Source organism: Anoplopoma fimbria, chromosome 4 (genome assembly GCF_027596085.1).
Source record: "Anoplopoma fimbria isolate UVic2021 breed Golden Eagle Sablefish chromosome 4, Afim_UVic_2022, whole genome shotgun sequence".
Taxonomy (NCBI): Eukaryota; Metazoa; Chordata; class Actinopteri; order Perciformes; family Anoplopomatidae; genus Anoplopoma; species Anoplopoma fimbria.
In genome coordinates this window covers 7,073,494-7,096,454 of record NC_072452.1, presented here as the reverse complement: position 1 = coordinate 7,096,454, position 22,961 = coordinate 7,073,494, and the positions used below count along the sequence as shown (strand labels likewise).

General features: G+C 43.5%; 1 protein-coding gene across 1 annotated transcript in view; it reads left to right on the top strand.

Moving 5' to 3' along the window:
- tenm1 (teneurin transmembrane protein 1) overlaps positions 1-22,961 on the top strand; it is a 152,215-nt gene that overhangs the window by 51,984 nt on the left and 77,270 nt on the right. Inside the window, exons 6-7 of the mRNA XM_054598175.1 lie at positions 11,220-11,393; positions 22,442-22,644. Of these exons, the coding sequence (XP_054454150.1) occupies positions 11,220-11,393; positions 22,442-22,644 (377 nt within the window). The remainder of the gene's footprint in view (positions 1-11,219; positions 11,394-22,441; positions 22,645-22,961) is intronic.

Here is a 22,961-nt window from a genome sequence, read left to right as displayed (position 1 = left end):
GTTTATAAGTAATTTATGTAATATATAAATTAACAACAGCTGAACATTTAAATAGGTGTTATACAGAATAAGAAGCCAAGATAAAAAAAAAATGGCTGCCCTTTTTCTGCTGGAACCCCCTTGTTTGATGCAAATATTTCAGTCCGCACCTGTGCGAAGGTTTGATCTGACCGTGCGTATTTGCGTATTTCATGGCGTATTTAGCTAGCGGTAACCGCGTCAATGTTATTTCAAAGTAAACCTAATTTAAAGGCTGCCAGTTAGCAAGAAACACAAAAGAGAAGAGGGAAAGAAGGAGCAAAAAAGAGGGAAATGTTTCTGTCATATATATAGTATCATCATGTGCTTTCATTTAAGCTAACGCTGATAACGTTAAACAGTGCTAGTGTGTTCGTTTTGTTCTCTGTGGACATCTGTTTAGATTGACATTTGTTCTATTTATGAGATCCAGACAGAAAGCATAGGAAGCAGTTTAAGAAAACAAAAGAGGGCGAATAAAATTAACAATTAGCTTTTTAATTACTTTTAAATTTAGCCAAGAAATGCCTTCCAATTAGTTGTGTGTGGGTGGTGAAGAAGGGAAACAATTGTGACTAGAGGCTGGTGGTTCATCGCACTGGCTCACACAAAAATGTATGTTTACTGCCAGCTCGGTTAACTGAACCTGGCTCCTAGCTTGCATACCTAGCAGCTGTAAAGTGGACAGAAGAACTGCTGGCTGATGAAAGCACCCGAGGGAAGTAGCTGATGTCTGCTCAAAGAGTTGCTAGATTTGTTGCACAGGCTCGTTTTTTTTGGGGGGGGGTTAAATAAAAGTGCTCAAGGGCTGTGAAAAGTTTATTAAATTTTGTGACAAAGTTGTAAACTCTGGAGAAGAGCAGAGCAGAGGAGTGTGGAGTTGAAGGATGCTGAATGTATTGTAGTACATGTTTACAAAAAGTGATGATATTATCAGATGTTATATCCACTATAATGCAAGGAAAAACTTGGATACAGTACCACAGAGCAGCAGGTCCCATACCATGTGATGTAGTTGATCTTTTATTATGGAACACAAAAAGCCCACATCCTGTCTTGGATATATACTTGAGTTGCTGTCAAAAGAAGATTTTAACAACAGATTTAGACTAATCATGGAATCAAAATCAATTATAAGAGTCACTCAGATATTTTGATTGGTCGCCATAGGAAAAGCACAGCTGTAAACAATAAAACTATTGATAGATGACTTCCATTTAGCCGCTGCAGGTTCAGGCACCTGAACACAACAACCAGCGTCCTTAATCAGCCAATTAGAAATAATATTCCTGGCCGTTCTAGGTCCCTTACAGTGCTGTTGTGTACAGTTTTCTTGGACTGAGGGAGCTATTGTTTCTAGGTAGCAGTAGCTTCAATTGCATAAATGTTTTAACCAGAGATCTTACTTGTCAAATGTATATTGTCTCAAAAGTATATATTGTCATATTCCTCACCCCTACTGTCAGACATAAGGGAACATAGGCTTCTTTGGTCTGAGGCTGGTTATGATCCAGCACTGCTCTCTCACTTGCCATATAGCCGGCTCTGTCCATCTTCAGCACCAGTGCTCCTGGCTCTCTTTGCAGTTTTTCAGTAAACACACATAGTATAGCAATAAAGCTTATTTAGGATTGGAGGTGGAAAACCATGAATATTGGTGCTTCCAGTAAGGCAGAGCTTTACCCTTTTTTTTTTGACCTATTAGCTAAAAGCATCATAAGTAAGTCAGGACTTTGGTGCTGTAGCTATTATGAACATTTCACCTACTGAGTAACTCGGTTAAAAAGTGGCATCAGATATAGTACAGTAGTTCATATTTCATGTTTCAGATTCAGTCTTTATGTGCAAAGTAATTAAGGAAGTGTCCCAACAGAAAGACGGAGTGCAAGAAACAAAGAAGCGAAACCTTTTTTTCGAACAAAGCCATGTGGAAGAAAAGACATGCCCAAAGTAAAAAGGATAGTCCCAAGTCTAGAGTAAATTGGAAAAGCTGAAATGTGCTGATTCACTCTGCTGAAGATCTGCCACTTTTTATTCAGTCTGATCCGTGCCCCGAGTGCAATCAGACAGAGCACTCTCTGCAGGCCATCGCACACATACTGTACTGTGTGACGGCTGCACTGAGTAGGAAGAAATGCCTCACAAGATTTTCGAACATTTAGCGACATCACTTCCTGAAGCTATAGGTAGGCGGTGAAGAGCACAATATAATGAATGCAAAATTGTTGAAACTACCAGGCTGAGATGATAATAACCTCAGTGGACTGAACAGGATTTGCAGTCTGGTCTGATAGCAGGTGGTGGGCAGGAGGCCGTAGATTGTGTAAGGAGGTGAAGTCAGAATAGCAGCTGAATCCTGTGATGGCTGTCAGCATTAAGCTGCTGAAGGGTTGAATAAGGCCAGTCCTAATGAAACGCTACCTGCTCCCGAAGGAAGGTTTTTCAAACAGGTGGTCGTCTGTTTGCCTGGGATCAGCCCTCTTCATTGCGCAACTCTTGTCAAGGAGGGCAACTGGCAACCAATTATCTACTCAGCAGCAATGCTGAGTGGGTAAGATTGGCTGCTACAACTTGTTTCCAGTAGGGTCTGGAAGCTGTAACCCCTTTGTGTTGTGTAGTGTGAGTGCAGTGGCTCAGCACAGTCGAGTTGGACACAAAGAAACGGTGTCACAGGTGCTGAGTCAATCACAGTGCAGCACCGTGTATTGGCTTTATTCTCTTTGTTACAACAGATGTTTTTAATCATTTCCATGATTATGTGGATTAAAAGTGGGCTTTTACCTTGAGTCACTATGTGTGCACTTGTACATGTGTGTCTATTGTAAGGGGACTGCCTGTGTGTATGTACTCTACAGTCAGGGCTCATTATTTTCAGTTTCTAGTTTATAAAATATAAAACAATGGATAATTTAATATTTTTTTTGTGGTTGTAACACCATATTTTTTTTTTTTTTTTTTTTTTTTTTACGTGACTAACTAGTAACACATTTGTGTTTCTTCGTCATTTTTCTCTTCACTTTTCTATTCATGGAAGCCTTTTCCTGATCTTGTTTACTGTAAACTGTGATGTTGTTCACTGTTCTTGCAGAAAATAAAACAACATATTTTGGGTGCATGAGGACAGAAATTTATTGTGAAAAAACTGTTCCGCTCCTTTAACACAATTTTCAAAAGAATCTGTAAAAAAAAAAACCCAGAAACAATCCAGTGAGCCTTACATACCTGTGTACCTGAGTCCAAATGTGTGTGTGTAAGCGTGTGTGTGTGTAGCTTTTTGATTGGGACTGTGTGTGCTTGTGTGTGCTCACCCACAGCTTCTCTCAGCCAGCTGCTTCATGCCTCATTGGGGCCTGTATTGATTGGTCCAGTTTCTCTTTGTTTTCGGTCCTCTATTTTGGTCTTCTGATTCAGCTCTAAGAAACCCGCTGGCCTTTTCTAAAACTGCCCTAACAGCTACAGGAGCCTTTGGTAAAAAATTGCTTTAAATGGCCAGACAGACTCTGGTCAGAGAGCTCTGAATAGCGAGAGAGCCCTTTTGGTAAAATGTCTCCAGAAGGTCAGAGAGGCTGAAATGAAAATAGCCTCAATAGCTCCGATAGTTCAACACGCAAGTACATGCTCTCACAAGTGTGCGCGTGGACGTGCACGACAACTCGGACACTTTTCTTTTTTACTTTTTATTTCTCATCCTCTCTGTGACACTCGCGTATGCACAAATGCAGTGTGTTAGTCAGAGTGGTTGTCGCTGACTGCCGGAGGGGGAATCTAACATGGCGCCGCTCACTTCCTCATTTAACACTATTCTGTCTGTTGTAACATGAGTCAGCTTTCAAAAAAAAAAAAAAAAAAAAAAAAAAAAAACCCAGATCAGTAAGACAGCGAGTGGGAGACGGACAGAGTGGTGGTGGTGGTGGTGGTGGTTGGGGAAGGGGGGGGGGGGGACTCTGACAGGAAGGGAGAGTGGGCGTGATTAGAAATGAAAGAACAACGGAGAGACGCGTGAAGCAGAAAGCTCCGATCTGTTTGGACTTGGTGTACTGTCGCTGCCGTGACTAACTAGATGACAGCGACGGCGAGTGTTGCTGGTAAATAAAACACCCGGATACACAGCAAATCTCATCATTCAAGCAGTGTGTCACCACCTCCGCTCTGCCTCTATCCCTCTTGTCTGTCATTCCATCCCTTTCATCCAAACAGGACTTCCCATTCCAGATTAGCAAGGTCACACTGACGACGTTTTTCCTGAGGTTTTGTACCAGACGAGACATGGTGGAGTGCGCCGCCGCTCACCCACACACACACACACACACACACACACACACACACACACTTGTACACAAGCAAAAGTCAGCAGACTCGCACTCATGCACACAAACACACACACTTAAACAGTGATGACAGTGGGTATTAGTAGCTTTCGAGGGGTGTGTGGAGGGGAGTAAGAAAAAACACTTTAGCAGTTCTTGTCTGTCGGAGTGGAGCGAGGGGCCGACGAGGCGAAAAAAAGGGCGGGGGGGGGGGGGGGGGCGGACCCCTCCAGGCTCTCAGTCTCTACTCTGACGCTCTGGCTTAGACACAGATTTGTTTTATTGTCTCTGAAGTCGCTCTCCTTCGCTCTCCTTCACACTCGTTCGCCCCATTTGTCTCTCTCCTCCTTTTTTTTTTTGACTCTTCTCTCTCCACCTCCCTGCGTCTTTTCTATCCCCCCCCCTCCCCTCCCCCTGCCCTTCCTCAGCCTCTCTGCCTTTTCTTCCTCCCATCCTTTAGAAGTTGTGGCTTAGCTAGAGGCTGACACAGCCATGCCGAACCCTGGGATGAGAAATTGCTTTCACCGTACATGCTAAACTACACGCTAAATCGTATGACTGATGCTCTTGAAAGCGCTTGCTGCCGGGGCTGTAGTCTTTGGTAGTCAGATGGAATATGTGCTTGACGGGTTTCGCTACGTGCACCAGGGAAGGAGAACTTGGCAATCAACGGCGGGTGTTTTTCCGCTTGTGCGAGGCTATTGATAAATCATTTTTAACTGACTGCAGTGCCACCTTGGCCGTAATAGCTATCGATAAGACAGTATATTCACAGTCAATCTCAACCATTGTGTCCCGCAGTCCAACAAACACCAGATAACTGCACAACAGGCATTTAGGAGTGCACACACACACACACACACACACACACACACACACACACACACACACACACACGCACACCTCTCTCTATCTACTACTCTTTCTCCCACCACGAGTGTGAAACCTAATCATCACTGGAGCCCGCAATCATTTCTATCTAATCTGGAGACACACACATGCCTGACAACAACAATAGTGGCAGCAACTGCAAGCTAGCAATATATCTGCTTCTACCGAGCTAAAATAGTCTGCTTTATAAAAAAAAAACCCTCCCTATCTGGCACGAGCTTTGGAGAGAATTTGGTGGTTCAGGGTCGCCATTTAATACGATCACAATAAAGATACGGGTCGCCATCCATACGCCTTTCGGGTTCCAGCTGTTTGGGAACAAGAGGCTCGATGGAGAGGTTGTTATCTCGCTAACTTTATCCACAAAACTTCCACCAGCGTGGATTCTTCTGCTCTCTTATTTCTCTCGGTGGTAGTTTAAGTAAGACTGAAAAAGCTACATCAAGCGCCCCTCTCTCCGACTACTTAACTGCCTCAGTCTCTCCCTACACCCCGCAGCCGTTCTCTTCAGCCTGCCACGTCTTCGGCGCACATCTCGGCGGGGAAGGCCGACAGCGAGGGTTCAGCAAAGAACCCCCCCCTCCCCCTCACAGCTGTGCCGTCCTATTACCTCTGGCAGTCATCTCACTGTCACACTGATCAATGATTCATGCGTGTGAGGGGTGTTCGGCCTGTTAGCTCGCTGCACTGCTGCTCGCTGTCGCCAGTGTGCCGCCGCTGCTTGTGCTGCTGCCGCCACTCCCGTTATAATGACTGGACTCACTCTGGAGTCTCTCTCTCTCTCTCTCTCTCTCTCTCTCTCCAACTTGTTATGGTTATGTGTGTTTTTGCAGGAGTGCCTGAGAGAAAGATGGACACTAGAGAGATGGATGGACACTAGAGAGATGGATAGACAGACGGGGGGGGAGTGAGAGTGAAGGTTCATGCTGAGCGCATGCTGCTGGCATAACTGACTGCATGCTGCGTCGAACTGTGTGTTGGTAGGAGTGTGTATTTATTTGTGTGGTCACGCCAAAGATAAAATAAAATGATCAAATCCTATATACCAAGGAGTGAGTGGACCGCTGATTCTGGAGGTATTTTTTTGCTACTGTACATTTTTATTTTAGGTTATTTTTTTAATGATGTTGTTAATGTTCCGAAGCACATAAACACACGGCGCCCTGTGATCAAGGCACAAGCCACATAACTGCAAAGTCCCCAGTTCCAATTCACCTGGGGACTTGTTAGTTATACCCTCTAACTTTCCTGTCGGTTTCAATACAATCAGCTGACCAATAAATATTGTAGTCCAAAAACAACATAAGTTACTAATACCCTGCTACCATATGTTTCTTATCATAAACAGTTTGAATCAACTTTGATTATGATAAAAGGATGTCTTCCCCTAACATGTTTGTATAACAGATGGCTCTAAATACTGCAATACCCATAATCCTCAGCCGCCGATGCTAAAAAAGGAGCAGAAGAATCAGAACTGTAGCATATTCAGTGCTGTTGCAACTTAACACTGTGTGCCATAGTCTCTTAATTCATGTAACTTTAACCTTTCTTTTTAATTTAAAGAATGAGACACGAAATCCTCTTAAAAAAATAGTTTGACATTTTGGGAGATATGAATATTGCTTTGTTTTTAATAGTTTTAGTACCTTCAGTATTTGAGTTATTACGTTCGCCTACTGCACATTATTTTTTAACAAACATGTGATTGCAGATATGCCTGTGTGGGGGCTCTTTCCCCCTGGAAACCCCAGTGGGTTCATCAGGCCCCAATCTAGGAACCCATCAGCTATGGGTCTGACAGCAGATAACCCTCTGGGGGCAAGGGGCAATATATCTGAGGATCCGGTGTAGCCAGTGGATATCCGAGCCAAGACTTCCTTTCCTGCTGTGCTGCTCGTTGTTTACACTCTTGATGAGCAATTTGCAATACAAGAACAGAGTTGGAGTTGAGAGACGATGTGTACGACCGGATTGTTTCTTGAGAAACTAGTTTACAAACTAATTGTAAACCAATAAAAAAGCTAAATCACCATCACACAATAGCCGTTGGGCTTCAAGGTTCTGTTTCAGCCAATGCGTCCCGCCTCTTTTGCTCGCCACTCGGACAAAAGAGTGACCAACGTGATTGGTTAATACCACTCGCCTCCAGATTCTACATATGGATGCAGAATCTGTACATGCTTGTATATTTGACCTTTGACACTAACGCAGTTGACATTTTTTGTTGCTCTATTCGGCAACAACATATCTCACGACAACAACATATCTCCATGACAACTGAGCTAAATCTCTGTCCACCTAGAAAAAAGCAATTAAATATCCATTTAGTTAGGATTGTTTTTTTTGTTTTTTGCCAAATTATGTTTCTAAGTATAAGAACAAACTTTCGCCCTCATCAGCTGCTCATCTTTTGCACTCGTTCAAACAGTTTCAAGCCTTGGAAGAGCTCCAACTGCCAGCTACCTCCAGCAGTTTAATGAGACTCTTGTTTGCAGAATCCTGGATGTCCTTGCCTTTGGATCCATAAGTACTCAGTTTTCTTAAATACCCAGTATTAACTTGGTCAAGTGAAGAACAACAAACATGCAATCACTACTCTTAATATTGCTGTGAAGACATCGGCTCCTCGAAAGTACAAGAGCATACACACAAAGTTGCACTCTCCGCCGCCGTCCTCTCCTCATCACGCTCCCTAGGTCCTTATCCTTCCTCGCCTCATTGTGTGTGTGTCTGTGCGTGTGTGTGTGTGTGTGTGTGTGTGTGTGTGTGTTTGTGGTCTGTGGCCCTAGATGCTAAGTGTTCCAGCGAAAGGTCAACAGCTATAAAACGAAAGCGAGAGAGACCGAGCGAGAGGCTGATGAGCAGGAGCAGGATAAGTAGGGTCTGAGGGGCTTTTGAGAAGGGCTGGAGTGGTGAGGAGGAGAAGTGAGGACTGTCGCTGCAGAGTCATTACTGGAGTGGCTAACACTTGGCTATCGTAGGTGTGGGGTGGGGGGTTGGGGGGGTGCGCACCGTAGAACAAGGAGAGAAAGAAAAACTAATCCAGATGAGAGGAAGTGAGAACGAGAACAGAGCACGAGAGAAAGAACGGCGGAAATTCCAAACGTATCGGTTTAGGAATAACTTGTAAAGCCTCTCTGAGCACTCTTGCAGACTAATTTTAATGAAACTATGATAGGTCGTCTCACTCCACTGCGTAATATAACGAGCACACACAGCGGTGAAACATACAAAACCTACCATTTGTAGATGCGGCACTATATTTCATGTTTAATTATCTTCGCCATGCGTAAGCCTGGGAGAAGATTATGCGTGGGTGTGCGCGAGTGTGTCTCCGTCCACCGCTAATCCCACATACTAATGGAGTATGCAGCATACAATTTTTTTTGTTGCGTTCATTTGGAACTTTAAGCTCAAGGACCTCTCGTGGCTGCGGTGATTCACTCGGTTTGAAAAAACCTTTTTGATTGACTCATCATTCCGAGAGAGAGGGGGATGAAATGCAGCAAAGTGCCGTGGGTCGGATTCAAACCCCCGGCCGCTGCAGTAAGGACTCAACCGTGGTACGCAGCAAGCCTGGCATTCCTGATCTACTGTTCCATCAACACACGCATGTGATCTTTGCTCAATCGGGCAGTAGTCAGTAGTAGTAGTTAACAGTTTACCCACAAATAAACGCTGCAAAAAACCCTCCTTAGTACCCAAGAAGATTCTGTGTCATGCTTCCCTTAGTCTGTGAAACTAACAGAACCGGTACCTAGACAGAGCCGGAGAGCAGCACACAAAATGTAGATTAACATATTTATTCATTGCCTCTTTTATTGCCCATCAACGTTGTGTTTGTGCGAGTATTGTCGTAAAATAAAACATAGACTCGACCCGTTAAACGCTTCAGGTCATGGTAACGCCCATGAAACGCAGACACGGGTCTGAACGGAGCCGGTTCAGACAGCTGCATAGATCAAAATTGGGTGCGTATCTGTGAGTCGTGCCAGAAAAACACGTCTTGCAGTGAAGTAGGGCCGGCAATTCGGGTTCGTATTCATTTATTTGCAGACACACCTGGTGGAGCTCTGCACTGTTCTCGTGAGCTTTTCTCGTTCTAATGGAAGAGAATTGATAATGGAGTGTAGTTTAAAGGGAATCTCCGCGGGATTGACTCTAAACCTAGTATCGTTGTTAAACAAAATGTGATTCATCTTCAACATGTGTTTCCATGCGTTTCTCTCCACCTGCCCGTTTCTTCTCCGCCAGCCTGCTGAAGACGGAGTACTTACAGTACCAGGCAACCAGAAGGGACTTTTCCGGAGACTAAACCCATGAAATTGAATGTACAAGGCAGATCACTTGCCTTACTGTTTGTCACACTGTTTTTTTCCCTCCCAATCAACAGAATGAGTCATTACAATTAATTTCACAGCAATGTGCTAATAAGAAACCCCCAACGCGCACACACTGCATCTTTCTAAAATTAATATAAGAAAACTACAGTGAAGAGGGGAAATAAAAAAATAAGAAGAATCTGCGCGTGTCCGTGTCTGGTCTCGTCACAGGCTGACAGTTCAATTAGTCTGAACTAAATGATGCATGACGTCTCCCTCATGGCCCCCAGTAGTGTTCTGCAGCTCATATTGTGCATGAGTAGAAAGCTAAAGCAACAGCGGCTAGGACTAGTCAGGAGTTGAAATGCATGAGTTGCTGATCCCCATAGATGGCGGAGTGGAGCATCGGACCAAATTGGCTTCAACTCTCTGAACTCATCATAGATTTGCTTTGCAGAGAAAGTGTTTCTTTTATTTAATTCTTTATTTTTGTGCAAAATCTGGAGTTTTAATTAGGTGTTCTTCATCAGCTGGGGTTCAAGTGCGGGCAAGCGTGTAGGTGTGAGTGCGCACACATGAACACGTGTAACTAGCAGCGGGTACATTTAAGCACTTATTTGTTAGAATGCCGTTACCTGTGCGGCGGCGTTGGTCACGCTGTATAATCGTGGAATTTGTTTTCATAAGCAGCCATTTTGTGCGAGCGTCGTCAAGTGCTTATTCTGGGTGTCGGGGAAAATCAGCAGACAGAAGACAGACAGCGGAGACGTTTGAAGTCGTTAGAAGTTTCTTACCTTGATCTGCATTCAGCAGCCATCCTCTGGCTGCCACCAGCGCATAGTAACTTTGTGATTTGAGGCTTTGCTTTTGTTTGATGTTCCGAATGTGTCAGAGGAGAGAAAACCTGCAATGATTTATTTCATTTGCTTTGTTCCCCTTCACACCAGCAAAGGGGCATTCACTTTTAAAGATTCTTTAAAGTAAAAAAAAAACCAAAGCAGCGGTGGTGTACAATCACACGTGAATGGCACCTGATGATTGGTCAGGAGGAAGGTGAAGGTTTTTACCGAACATTTTATTGACAGCCTTGCAAGCCGCTAATTAATTTCCTTAATGGCCAGGTGTTAGATGTTTTTTTATTTAACAGCATGCAGGATTGTTGTCCCAGTAAACAGTTTTATGAGTGGGAGGGGAAATCCAGTATCCTCCCATCCTCCCATACCCTTTGTTGTTTAAAAGGCCCATATGGATTGTGAATCGGCAGCAGCTTTCAAAGCATCATTAGTCATGCATAAAAGACTGTGTTAGCGCTTTAATACCAGCCCTGGGCTCCGGCTCTGAAGATCTGCCTTAATTGCCCACCGCTTCCACGATTTGAGTTCACATACGCATGTGTACCCGCGTCTACTGGATGCGAATGAGTTAAGAGTTCATGTGCGTGTGTGTGTGTGTCTGTGTGTGTGTTCTTTGCATCTAAACTAATTGTTCACTGCGTTGCCAGGCACTAATAAGCACATAAACTGAGTGAAAACTGTGAGATGAGCATTAAAGAAGATTCAGACACACCTCTCTGCGTGCCTTGATTAATGATCTTTTCCTATCTGTTTTTCCTCTCCCTTTGGCTGTCACTGTGTGTGTGTGTGTGTTTGTTTGTTTGTGTTTGTGTGTGTTTGTGTAGCGGTCCACCTGTTAGGGTTGACCTGGCATCTGCGGCACGGCGAGAGCCAGCTGTATGAGAACGGCCTGAGCTCGGCGGACCACCAACAGGAGGACCGCAGCAAAACCAGGCCCACCAGCTCCATCCACCTGCTGGACACACTCAACCCCGAAAACACACACGCCGCCGACAAAGGTGAGCTGACACGCACACACACACACACACACACACATAGTATACACCATGATAACAGATGTTCTTCTCCGTCAATAACAACAAAGCAAATGTGATAATGTAATTAAATCTACTTCAAACCTGTTTTTTGTATTTCTGTGACATTTTAAAAGCAATAAGGAAAGTGTGCAGTTAAAGTAAGGCTAATTTCAACTTATTTTCAGGAAATTCATACAGGAGGTTTAAATATGTCAGCCCAAAGTAACCATGGAAATGTATCCCTCTATAAAAGCCTGGTCCTTGTCAGCCTGTTTTTTAGGCTTAGCTTGACTTCAGGCTTTTTTTTATTACATGTGAAATGGTTCAAATTTTAACATGAGCTGCTTTTAAATCCGAGGTCATATGTTTTTTCAAACTCAAGGGGCAACTTGACTGATTTTGCACATCAAAATGTGTTTACCGGTCTCAGAGAGCACCGCTGCATAAGTGAAAATAGTATAAAGTGGTTTGAGGCTGCGCTCAGTCTGATAAATGGTGTTGGGGCTGAACTTGAAAAAAAAGCTTCTGCTTGATGCTAGCAGCTCGAAGCTACATTAGCCACTATTAGCATAACGCAACAAACTCTCCGACTGAATTGTTGCCCGCTGAGTTGCATTGCGGCTAAAGTAATTGCCAGGTTTTGACAAGGGATGAATGAAGAATATCAGGAGTAAAAAATGCAGATTTTCTTCTTTCTATTTTTAATGTCAATTGACAGTGCTATAGCAGTTTAGTGCTAGTTCTCCTTAACCATATGCAAAGTATTTCAGTCGACATATGTGTTTTAATTGCACTGCCTTTAATAAGAAGCCAACTGACAACGTTAAAGCCAACCTGTAGACTCATGTGCAGCCAACACTTTTCTATTTTAAATGTCTCCTTAAAAAAATGAAGTGAAAGAAACGGACAGCCAGAAATCAGTCTATTAAAAATATACAACGGGCAGAGAGACAGTCAGTCTTTAAACAGTATTTCCATCTAATGTCTCTTATACAGCACAATCCACCTCAAAGTTTCAAATGCTAATTACTTTATTTAATAAAACAAGTTACCTGCTTTAAATCTCATTCAATACATTGTTAAATGGTATGTTGCATCTGATACATTTAAACATCACTTTTACTAAATGTTATACAAAGAAAGCTTGCATTATTAACGTGTGACTTGAACCAAAAATGAAGTGTGACATCTTGACATCAGCTGGTTGAGCTGTGCTGCCAAAAGCTGTTTTTGCTTTGCCTTTGCTGTACTATGTACATATTATATACTTAATATTTGCTGCTCTGTGGCCCTGAGCGATGGATGTGATATTCTTCCATGTGAATTGATGCGATAAGTTTGCACAATGAACTGTAAGTAAGTTTCAAAGTCATGAAAGACACCAGAAGTGACTTTGTCTGCTAACATTAGCTATAGGTTTTTTGAAACAGGCTTTTAACTCTAAGCTCTGCTTTTCCGAGCCAAGACAGACAGCACAGACACACACACACACACACACACACACACACACACACACACACACACACACACACACACACACACACACACACACACACACACACACACACACACACACACACACACACATACATACACACACACACACACACACAAACAGAGGAAGGTCAGCTCAAATACAAACATGCGGAATCAGGTCACATACTATTCAGATTTCTTCCGTAGAAAATTCAGCTCATTGTACTTTTGTTTTTCTCTTTCTGCAAACTTAATTAAATAGAAATCCTCAAAGGACCCTCAGCCATTTTTTGCTACAGGAGTTAATGGGAGCACCATTATTAAAAATAGACTCTTGAAATGTAAATATGAGCGTTATGATTGGAACATGTTGAGACTATATATCCATTGGCATGAATTCCAATCAGCCTCTTTTCGCGTCAGGACTCTCTGGCTTTGCATACATAACACACCCGGCACAATGAATGTTCCGATGCGATGGAGAGACATCAGTCTAGATATCAGCCTTCAACTGATTACTCATTTATTAGAAAGGCCAGGTAATTGGTTAATCATGTTCCCTCTTAGCCAGTACGTGACTGGAATAGCGTTCCTCCACTCGGCCTTCTTCTCAACTAGCCGGAGGAATTACTAACAGCAATTTAACCCCGTGACACGGGACATTAATTGTGAGTGTTCCAGGTCATGAAGTCAGGCAGGACACAGCAACCTTCACGCTTAGACTGGCTCTGATGGATATTACATCGGATGGTGTCGGAGCCCATGTTCAGCACTTATGCGGAGACTGTGCAAGAGCCAAACTGCAACCCGCTGCAATTTAGGCAACCTGGGACGTCCCTAAAGCAACTATTCTTGATGAATCCTCACATTCCCAAGGATTAACACTCTCATCAGTAGCTAAATCCTCCGATAGAGCGCGCAGGGGTCACGGAATTCGCTTCTGTGTGTTGCCTCACAACAAATCCATTGTTTCAACTCCTATTGCTGTACGTGCTCGACGGAAGCTGGGAAATCAAAATGGGCAAAGCTAAGCCGTTGATGCGGCGGGCTCAGATTAATAAAATTGGCACGGTGGAGGTGGTCCCCGGGCGGAGGAGGGCCAGAGAGATTAGAGATTAGGCTGTAATCCAGTGCGGCAGATTATCACGCTCATCCTGCTGTACCCATCACCTCTCACACCAAGAGACCACACAATCCCCTAGATTACACAGCGAAGGATGGTGAGGGGAGGCTGCGGGAAATGGAAATGATAAAAAAAAAACACGACACGGCGGGGGAGAGGGGAGAGGGAAGAGCGAGAGTGATGGGAGGAGAGAAGAATGATTGATGGGTACCAATCTATCTGAAGGATTCTTGAGATATCCGTCACAAAAGTGGCACAAGCTAAATAATTGCTGACATTAAAATATTATTATTATTTTCATGAAACAATTTACTTGTCATTTCTATGACTCTAATCTACAAAACAAAGAAACCAAGCAGAATTTTCTTTTTGTATTATTCTGGATTTTATTCTTGATGCGCTGCTGTAAACACAAGTAGCAACATAACGGCGGGAGCATAAAGATAGCTGAGGAGATCGATTGGAGGATAGTTATCAGTTCCTGCTTGTTCTGAAATAAACTGATGACACAGTGGGGAGAGATAAAACCAGCTCAGTGGAATGATTGGAAGGTAGTAATCTGCTTGCATCCCTGTTCATGTATTTTTAGTGTTTTTATTTTATTTTTTTATGTCAACTTCAATGCCGTAAAGATAAGCCCTCTCTGTTTTTGATTTGTTGGCTCTGCGCCGAAATCGTGATCGGGAGCAGCATGGCCGCTGGATGCTAATTGACACGTCGTGTCACCAGCGTACGGCTAGTGTCTTGTCAAGCCGCGGCGGGCTGCGTTTATGTTCTCAGTGCATTCGCTCCTGCCGTTTTCAGAGATCACCAGGAGCCCTTCTTAGTCCTCCACACATAAAAGCCTCTCTAATTAGTGCTACATTAATTGCCACTCACCCCATGATAATCAACCTCAGGCTGATGTGCGTGCACTCCATCTTTCCCCTTCCCTTTTTTAACAATTTCTGTATCTGACATCCATGCATACGAGCACGCACACATGCCCGCACGCACACACACACACACACACACACACACACACACACACACACACACACACACACACACACACACACACACACACACACACACACACACACACACACACACACACATAAATTCCTCTGGTGCAGATGAAAGCAGAAGTGCCCAGAGAATAAATTTTCTGTCAGTGGATTCCCTGCGTTAATGAAGCACATTGAAGTTTGAGAATAATATTTCAGTCAACGCGGGACGCCAGATGTATTAATGATACGAAGTGATACAAACTGACATACAGTAGAGCGGCATATTGCCTCATTATAATGTGAGGATGATGAAATGTTGGGGAGCCTGTGGAACGCCATCTGAGGCCGACGCAATCAGCACGTGGAGAAAAAAAGAACGAAAAAAAAAAAAAAGAAAAACACGCGTGTGAGAGAGAGGAGTTAGGGCCGAATTGTTTTCACTCCATCTGACGGTGTGGTCTGAAACGGTGCGCAGATGGATGGCATGTGACACAGACAGAGAGGAGGGCTCTTAAAGAGCACATCAATATTCTAGGCTGCGTGCAGAGAGAGTGGAGGGGGGAGAGAGGCTGAGCAGTGTGTGTGTGTGTGTGTCTGTGTGTGTGTGTGTGTGTGTGTGTGTGTGTGTGTGTATGTGTGTGTCTAAAGAAGAGTGTGCATAATCGAATGCATGTATGTGGGGAAAAGGGAGATGTGTCTGTGGGAGAGATGAGTGTATGTGCATGTGATGGACTGGTCCCTGTTACACCGGTCTCATTGATTTTCTCACGCTGGGATACAGTCTCTGGGTGTAACACACACACACACACACACACACACACACACACACACACACACACACACACACACACACACACACGCAGCCACCCACATACACAGAGACACACACGCAGAGAAAGTATAGATCACTTAGTAAACCCCCTGCTTGAGCGCCTCAAGTCGAGAAAGCCTAACAGCGGCAGCATTTCTGTCTGTTACTCAGCTTGCGTTGAAAACATCTCGACCAAACGCGGCTGGAGAAATTAAACATCATTTCAGGCCGCAGTCAGTGTTGACAGCTGAGATGGCGAGTTTAACGGCGAGCAGAGGGCTTTGTAGTGGTCACTCTCGACATTTGAGAGAAGTAGATGATGTCTTGGGCTCTGACATGAAAGGCAAAAGAAAAAAAAAATATATGAAAGTCAATTTTTATCTTCTTAGTAAACAGACTAGAACTTCATTTTTGGTGAAAAAAAACAACATTTACCACGATACTTTTACCAAAGTGTGACCAAAAAGGGATTAAACAGGTTTTTTTTAAGTATTTGGAGCTTGAGTAACTTCATCTTATGCTACGTCATACAAATACTACAATTCAGTTATGTAACATAACATATCATGAGCATGGGCAATCAAATGTTTTAGATTGAGCAATATTTCCACATGAATGAATCAGAATGAATCACTTCATAATGTAACATTTAATAGTGTATCTATCACCACTTCTCATACATGAAATATCCACAGAGATGCAAACATTATCACCATTACTTGTGTATGTACTGACACATTTGTTTTGGTGAAATATCACAAATTTAAGCTTCGTTTTGGTTGCTTTTTTGATGGAAGTGTTCGTCACCCATAACGTGTTCAAGGAGTGTTGGAAAGAAGAACATCTTGACAATAATGAGGGTTTTTACGGCTTCTGGCTAGAATGAACGGTGTAGTTTTGTCATCCTTTCAGATTACGCCTGCAGGTTTTGGGGTTCAGAGGTTAATCTAAAGTGTAAAATATTTATCACATGTTAATTAATAATGTATAATCATTTGTACATCTTCCTCTTACAAATGATCCACATGTGTATACATTTTTTATTTATACTTTATTTACTGCATCCCCCTAATCTAAAGTTTAAACTATGTATAGAGACAATGTTCACTGCTAGTCACATGTTATGAATTAAAATAGTCTATATTAATATAAAATGACTTATAACTGATGACAATTTCTCTATAATAGTTGTTCCTAACCTGTGGGTCAAGGTCCCAAAATAAGTTTGAGGGATCATTAGAAAGTCGAACACACATTTAGGTGAATATAGACTGATTTTTCTTTCTTTGAAAGATCCAGAAAATGAAACCATCTAAGAAGAAATATTTCTACTGTGGTAAAAATGCTCACAGGTCATCACGACCACACTACAGTATCAAACAATGATTTAAACCTCCGCTTGTTCTCCCTGAGCCCCGCCCACCGGTAAGAAGAGCAAAAGGAAAAACAGAACTCCCGGCAGAACATCGCAATAATTTATCATGTAAAGCTGATTGAGAAAAAACATGTGCAGGGCCCTTTAAGTAGAGAAGTATCAGCTATTAAGAGAGAATTTGGGTCCAGAATAAAATGAGCAGCATGGATAGGCCCCCCCCCCCCCCCGAGGGCCTCAGCCCGGACTACATCAGTACAAGCTTAGCAGAGGGCAATAGAAAGAGAAGAAAAAAAAAAACACAAGTGCTTTCTCCGTATGTCGTTTCGTACAACACATATTACAGGTGTAACCGTGTAAGTGCTCTCAGAGTGTGTGAACAGGCAGAACTTGCCTGTCACAGACACAGCCCGAGGCCTGATGGTGGAAGGTGAGGACGAGGGAGTAATGGAAAGGCCCCGAGGCCAAGAGCATTATCTTCTCCTGACTCTGACTGACACTCATTAGGCTGCACAGTGGAGAGAGGAGGCTGAAAGCTTATTAAACCAACTGCTCAAAAGGCCCTTAATTGAATCCAAGTAATTATAGAGACCTTGCCCATTGTGATATTTTTATTCATCCTGCGGCAAACTCAATCTCTCTTGCATTCGGAACACTATTAATGTTGTCTGCACCAACGTGTGTGAGATTAACACACAGCGGCCTATGCTACGATATTGACTGGCTCGCATGCACACACCCACACCCACACCCCACACACACACACACACACACAGTTCCGGTTCCCCCAGACATGTCCCGTCACCAAACCCCGGCTGCACTTTTAGTCTGTTCTCGCTTCATTAGAATCTGAGGGATAATAACATTAATTGCAAAGACAGTTTAGTTCCTTTGAAAATAGATTACAGGTGTAATTGTTTTACCTGAATAACCCGCAGGCAAGAGAAATTAATTAGACCTTGTGTCCCAAGTCCTAATGTAGCTCATCTCTTTTGTTGGCCTGGCGCGCACACACACACACACACACACACACACACACACACACACACACACACACACACACACACACACATACACATCGACTAACCAACTACAGATGGACGAACGAACTCCCCCTCACTGTAATGGGGCTTTCACACCTAACATGTTCAGTTTGGTTGAAATGAACTTCGTCTACACTGTTGGTACGGTTTGTTTGGGCTGCTGTCAAAGCAAATAAACCAGATATGATAGCAGATATGTGATTTTAGCATGATTTCAAAAGCTAAAAATAAATCTGCTGATTGTGAAGTCCGTTCAGGAAGCGATCTTATAGCCTAATTGATCTGTATTTAACATGTATTTTCTCCTGATTAATTATTCAAAAGCTCTTTAAAAGATTCAGATTCTGTGTATTTTGTCAGTTCATTAACATCATTAAAAAGTATGTGACAGCGATTCCGAACGTTCCTTGACGTTCACACTAATGTGTTCGCACAAGTCATCTGGGAGCGTGCAAAGGGGGTTTTCGTTGGTTCCCATTGGTTGGACAATCGCTGTTGTACTTCAATAGCAAAGGATGTTTGTGTGTGAAGGACAGAGAGAGACAGACATCATGTATTTAAGGAAGGGTAACTTTTTTTGCTGGTATCCAATAATAAAACTTAAAATAATTTGTCCTAGTTCTCTCCACAAACGGGGTAGTAGGGGAAACGCTCTGGATGGCTCCATCTGTAGCTGTTTCCCCACGAGAGAAGCTTCTATAATGAATAATTACAAAGGCTACCAGGTAGAATGCACAATGCACTTTAGCTGATTTAGTCAATCTGAGGTAGATTTTCTTGTTTTTCTTTTCCCATTCGAACAATCACTAGGTTGAAGAGTAAATATAATTTCCGTCTTCTCGTTTGACTGTAGCCCTACAAAACAGAGATGGTAGTTTGTCATCAGAAATGGGAGAATTTAAGACTTCCTAAAACCACCCTAATCCAGATGTCCTATTTATGAGAACATATTGCAAAATGTGTCACATATTGTGGGTGACTGATGTCAATGAGGGCATTAGCTGTGTTATGTTCACACCATACCGCACTAAAGAATAATTGGCTGAGGCAGAATCATCATTATACTGTACAGTATGTTGGTTCTAAGCGGACCTGCCCACTAATCCTCTATCGTCTCCATCAAGGGCACGCTGTGCTTGACGGTGGACATGAATAACACTTTCATCGCCGCTTTAAACAACCTTAGTTTTGAAATAAACCTTAATACATCTCTTTGCTAACAACTTGCTGCCAACTAATGATGAAAAGCACATGGCGAAAATCATGCAACGCCATTTATTTTTATTTGAATTTTAAGCAATCCACAGCAAATGTTGATTATTAGAATATCCCCCCCCCCCCACACGTCGACTTGTTTTAAGCTTGTGTTTCTGTTGCCTGCCAAGGAGAATTAAACAGAGACATCTTTTGTTTTGAAAGAGACTTTCAAAGAATGGTCTCAGGTTTTGTGCTGAGATACGCGGGGCTCACGGTGCCGGTGGAGCACATTGATTGACAGCAGTAATCTCAGCAGCCGGGGAGGCCTGGAGGAGCCCCAGTCACCATGCGATCCGTCTGGTTTCCGCGGGACTCCCAAAAAATGCCTCGAACCGCCCCTCTGATTTTACTGGAGCTGTAGTGTTGTGCTCCACTGCTGAGACAGAAGGAAAGAGAGAGAGAAAGAGAGATGCAAGGAGGTTTTTTTTCTTCTTTCTTGCATCAGCAGCTGTAACTTGACGCCGCCAACCTCCTCTATGGACACGGTCCTCTCGTATCGTCTTGTCTCTCCCCCCCCTGTCTCCGGCATCCCGTCACCCGTCCTCGCGGCTGACCTGAGCGCCGCTTTCTGTCGCCGCGTTGCATCAGACTCTGAGAGGCGCTATGCAGTAATTAGCATCAGAAGGACCTGCCTGTTCATCTGCCCGCCGGCCTGCCAGTCAGCCTGCTCGTCGGCCCGCCTGTGTGCCTGCCAGTGTTCTGCCAACTGTCATGCCCTATTCATGTCCCATTCATCTATTGTTGAATAAAAGGCTGCTCTCCTCGGGACATCCATCCCTCTTGCTGGCCTTTTTTTTTCTTTATTGCGGAGAGACACAGGAGCGAGGATTAGCTGTAAAAAGGGATAGACCCGGCAGGAATGCATGAATGCATACCTTAGTCCTGCCAAGCTGCTTTTATTCTGTTCGCTAGTTGTTTTAGCACAGGGACACTTTATGCTTCACACAGGACACCTGTCTCTTGTCTCTCTTTCATTGCAAACCATTTTGAACTCTCTTTTTGTTCTCGCTCCCCTCTCATGTTTCCCTCGCTTTGTTTTTTTTTTTTATTTCTTTTTTTCTCCACCACCTCTATCCAGCTCTCTTGTTACAGCTCAGTCTAGTTCAATCAATTAACCAATGAATCAATTTACTTTGTTTCTATCCAAATGAGCAGGAGATAAAGGAGATAGAGGATAAAAAGGAGAATCAAAAGCTTTATTAGCATGATGTTTGACACTTTGTGAGAGAAGGTCTTAATAAAGTTAGATTTTTAGTCTAAATATTCTGCAGCCATGTCAGCAGCTGTGGTAGAATGCAAATACGCCATTTAGCTCCAACCAGCTGTGTTTTGATCTAAATATTAACATCACTGTGCTAACATTAATAGTGACTAACTATAATAGTGCTAACGTGCTGCTTTTTAGCAGTTGTAATGTTTACCATGTTTAATTTCTAAGCTTAGTGTGTTAGCATGCTAATGTTTGCTATTTAGCAATAAATACATTACATTACATTTACATTACAGTCATTTAGCAGACGCTTTTATCCAAAGCGACTTACAATAAGTGTATTCTACATAGGTATTCAAGAGAACTACTAGTCACCAGAAGTCATAAGTGCATCTCCTTTCTTAAACAAGCATCTAAGAGCATAAACCAGAGCAAACAAGCATCTAAGAGCATAAAGCAGATAAAACAAGCATCTAAGAGCATAAACCAGAGCAAAAGTATAAAGTACAAAGTGCAATTGAGGCTGAAAAGTCATCATTTGTGCAGGTATTTGGTCAGAAACCAAAGTTTTTAACATGATAAAAATCCGACTTAATTATTGAGTTAGATAAAAAGGAAGTTACTGCAATATATCCCCTAAGGGGGATTTAAACCCTTACCAAATTTTACAACCATCCATCCCATAGTTATCGAGACCTTTCCCTTAAAATCCAATGACAACCTCATGATCATGCTAGAAATAAAGTCAGGCAGATCTCCATAGTCACCATCCTCTTGGCACCACGACTGTCAAAGTTCCAACTTTGCACACCTGAAAAAGAACGGTGTCGGTAGAAACCGGAGCTACACACCGTCCCGCACTCTCCACTTCCCCGTCTGTGTGACAGCACATGTGATATATATGCCGGCAAGCCTGTGGGTGGGCACGGGGGTTCGCCGTAATGGAGTGGTAAAGCTGCAGGCATTATAGATTGAAAGCATGCAGCCTCATCCATGAATCTGCCCCTAACTGTTCTTCTGCCTTTGTGGCCGTAACGATCGGCCGGCTCCCCTCTGTCACCATATTTTCTCCATCTTAGTTTAGAAGAGGAGATATATCTCCCCCATAAAGGGCCCCGACACAAAGAGGGCTGGAGGAGCCTCGCCCCGCTCCCCTACACAAAAGACTCCGGCCTGGTCGCTTGATAAAGGCTTATGGAGAGGAGAGGAGCTGATGGCCAGGGGACTGTTGGAAAGGAACCTATTCTCTCCACACACAAAGACATGCTCTCACTCAAGACGCTATCTACGTGCCGTGACGCTGTTGGTGAATGCCTGCATGCCCCCTGCCCTCCTCACTTTCTCCTCATCCACCTCTCTGTCTTCCTCCTCTTCACACACACACACACACACTCACATACACACTTCCTCTCTTGTTAGAGGATGCTAATATAGCACACGACAAAGCCCCAGTAGACAACTCTCAGACAAAACACTTCCTTTCTAAAGCAGTTCATCTTTATGCAGAGCCTAACCCAAGGATTTCCAAAGCACGGTCTCTTGAAAAGCAGGATGTTTTGTTTTTTTTCAACCGGCGCTCACTCATTCCTGTCTATTCAGTCTCCCTTCATTAGCAGACACTGATGTTTCCAGACATCGCAGGCTGGTTATTAATTGCTCCCTCTGATACCGAATAGAGCTCCCCGTCTTACTTGACAGATCTGTATAATGTGACTTAACAATATCGTCCCGTGTATGTTTTTTGTGCAGAGAAATGGGTGCGAGGCCGGGCCATCGACCGCGGCGAGGTCGATGTCGGAACCCAGCAGAGCCAGGCGATCCCGCCGGGACTCTTTTGGAGGTTTCACATGACCGTGCACCACCCGACCTACATCAAGTTCAACCTGTCCCTCTCGCACAACGCGCTGCTTGGGGTTTACGGACGCAGGAACATACCGCCCACACACACTCAGGTAAACGAGGCCCCTGTTGTAGCTTGCTGTTCACCCAGATGGGCTTGTTTGCTGGAGTACCACGTACCACATCCACCCTAATGCACCGTTTCCTCTCTGGTCTTTCATCCACACTAAGGCTGTTTTTGAGTGAGCTTACTTCACAAAAATGTGATAACTGAAAATTCTGGCCTCCCAAAGGCAATTATGTACGTGGCGTATTATTTGTTGTATAAATTATATTTTGTAGAGATAATGTTATCTTTCAAATAATTATTCAATTTGGGAAAACAAATTTTTTTTGGACACACAGTGGCTCTCTGGCTCTCTCAACAACA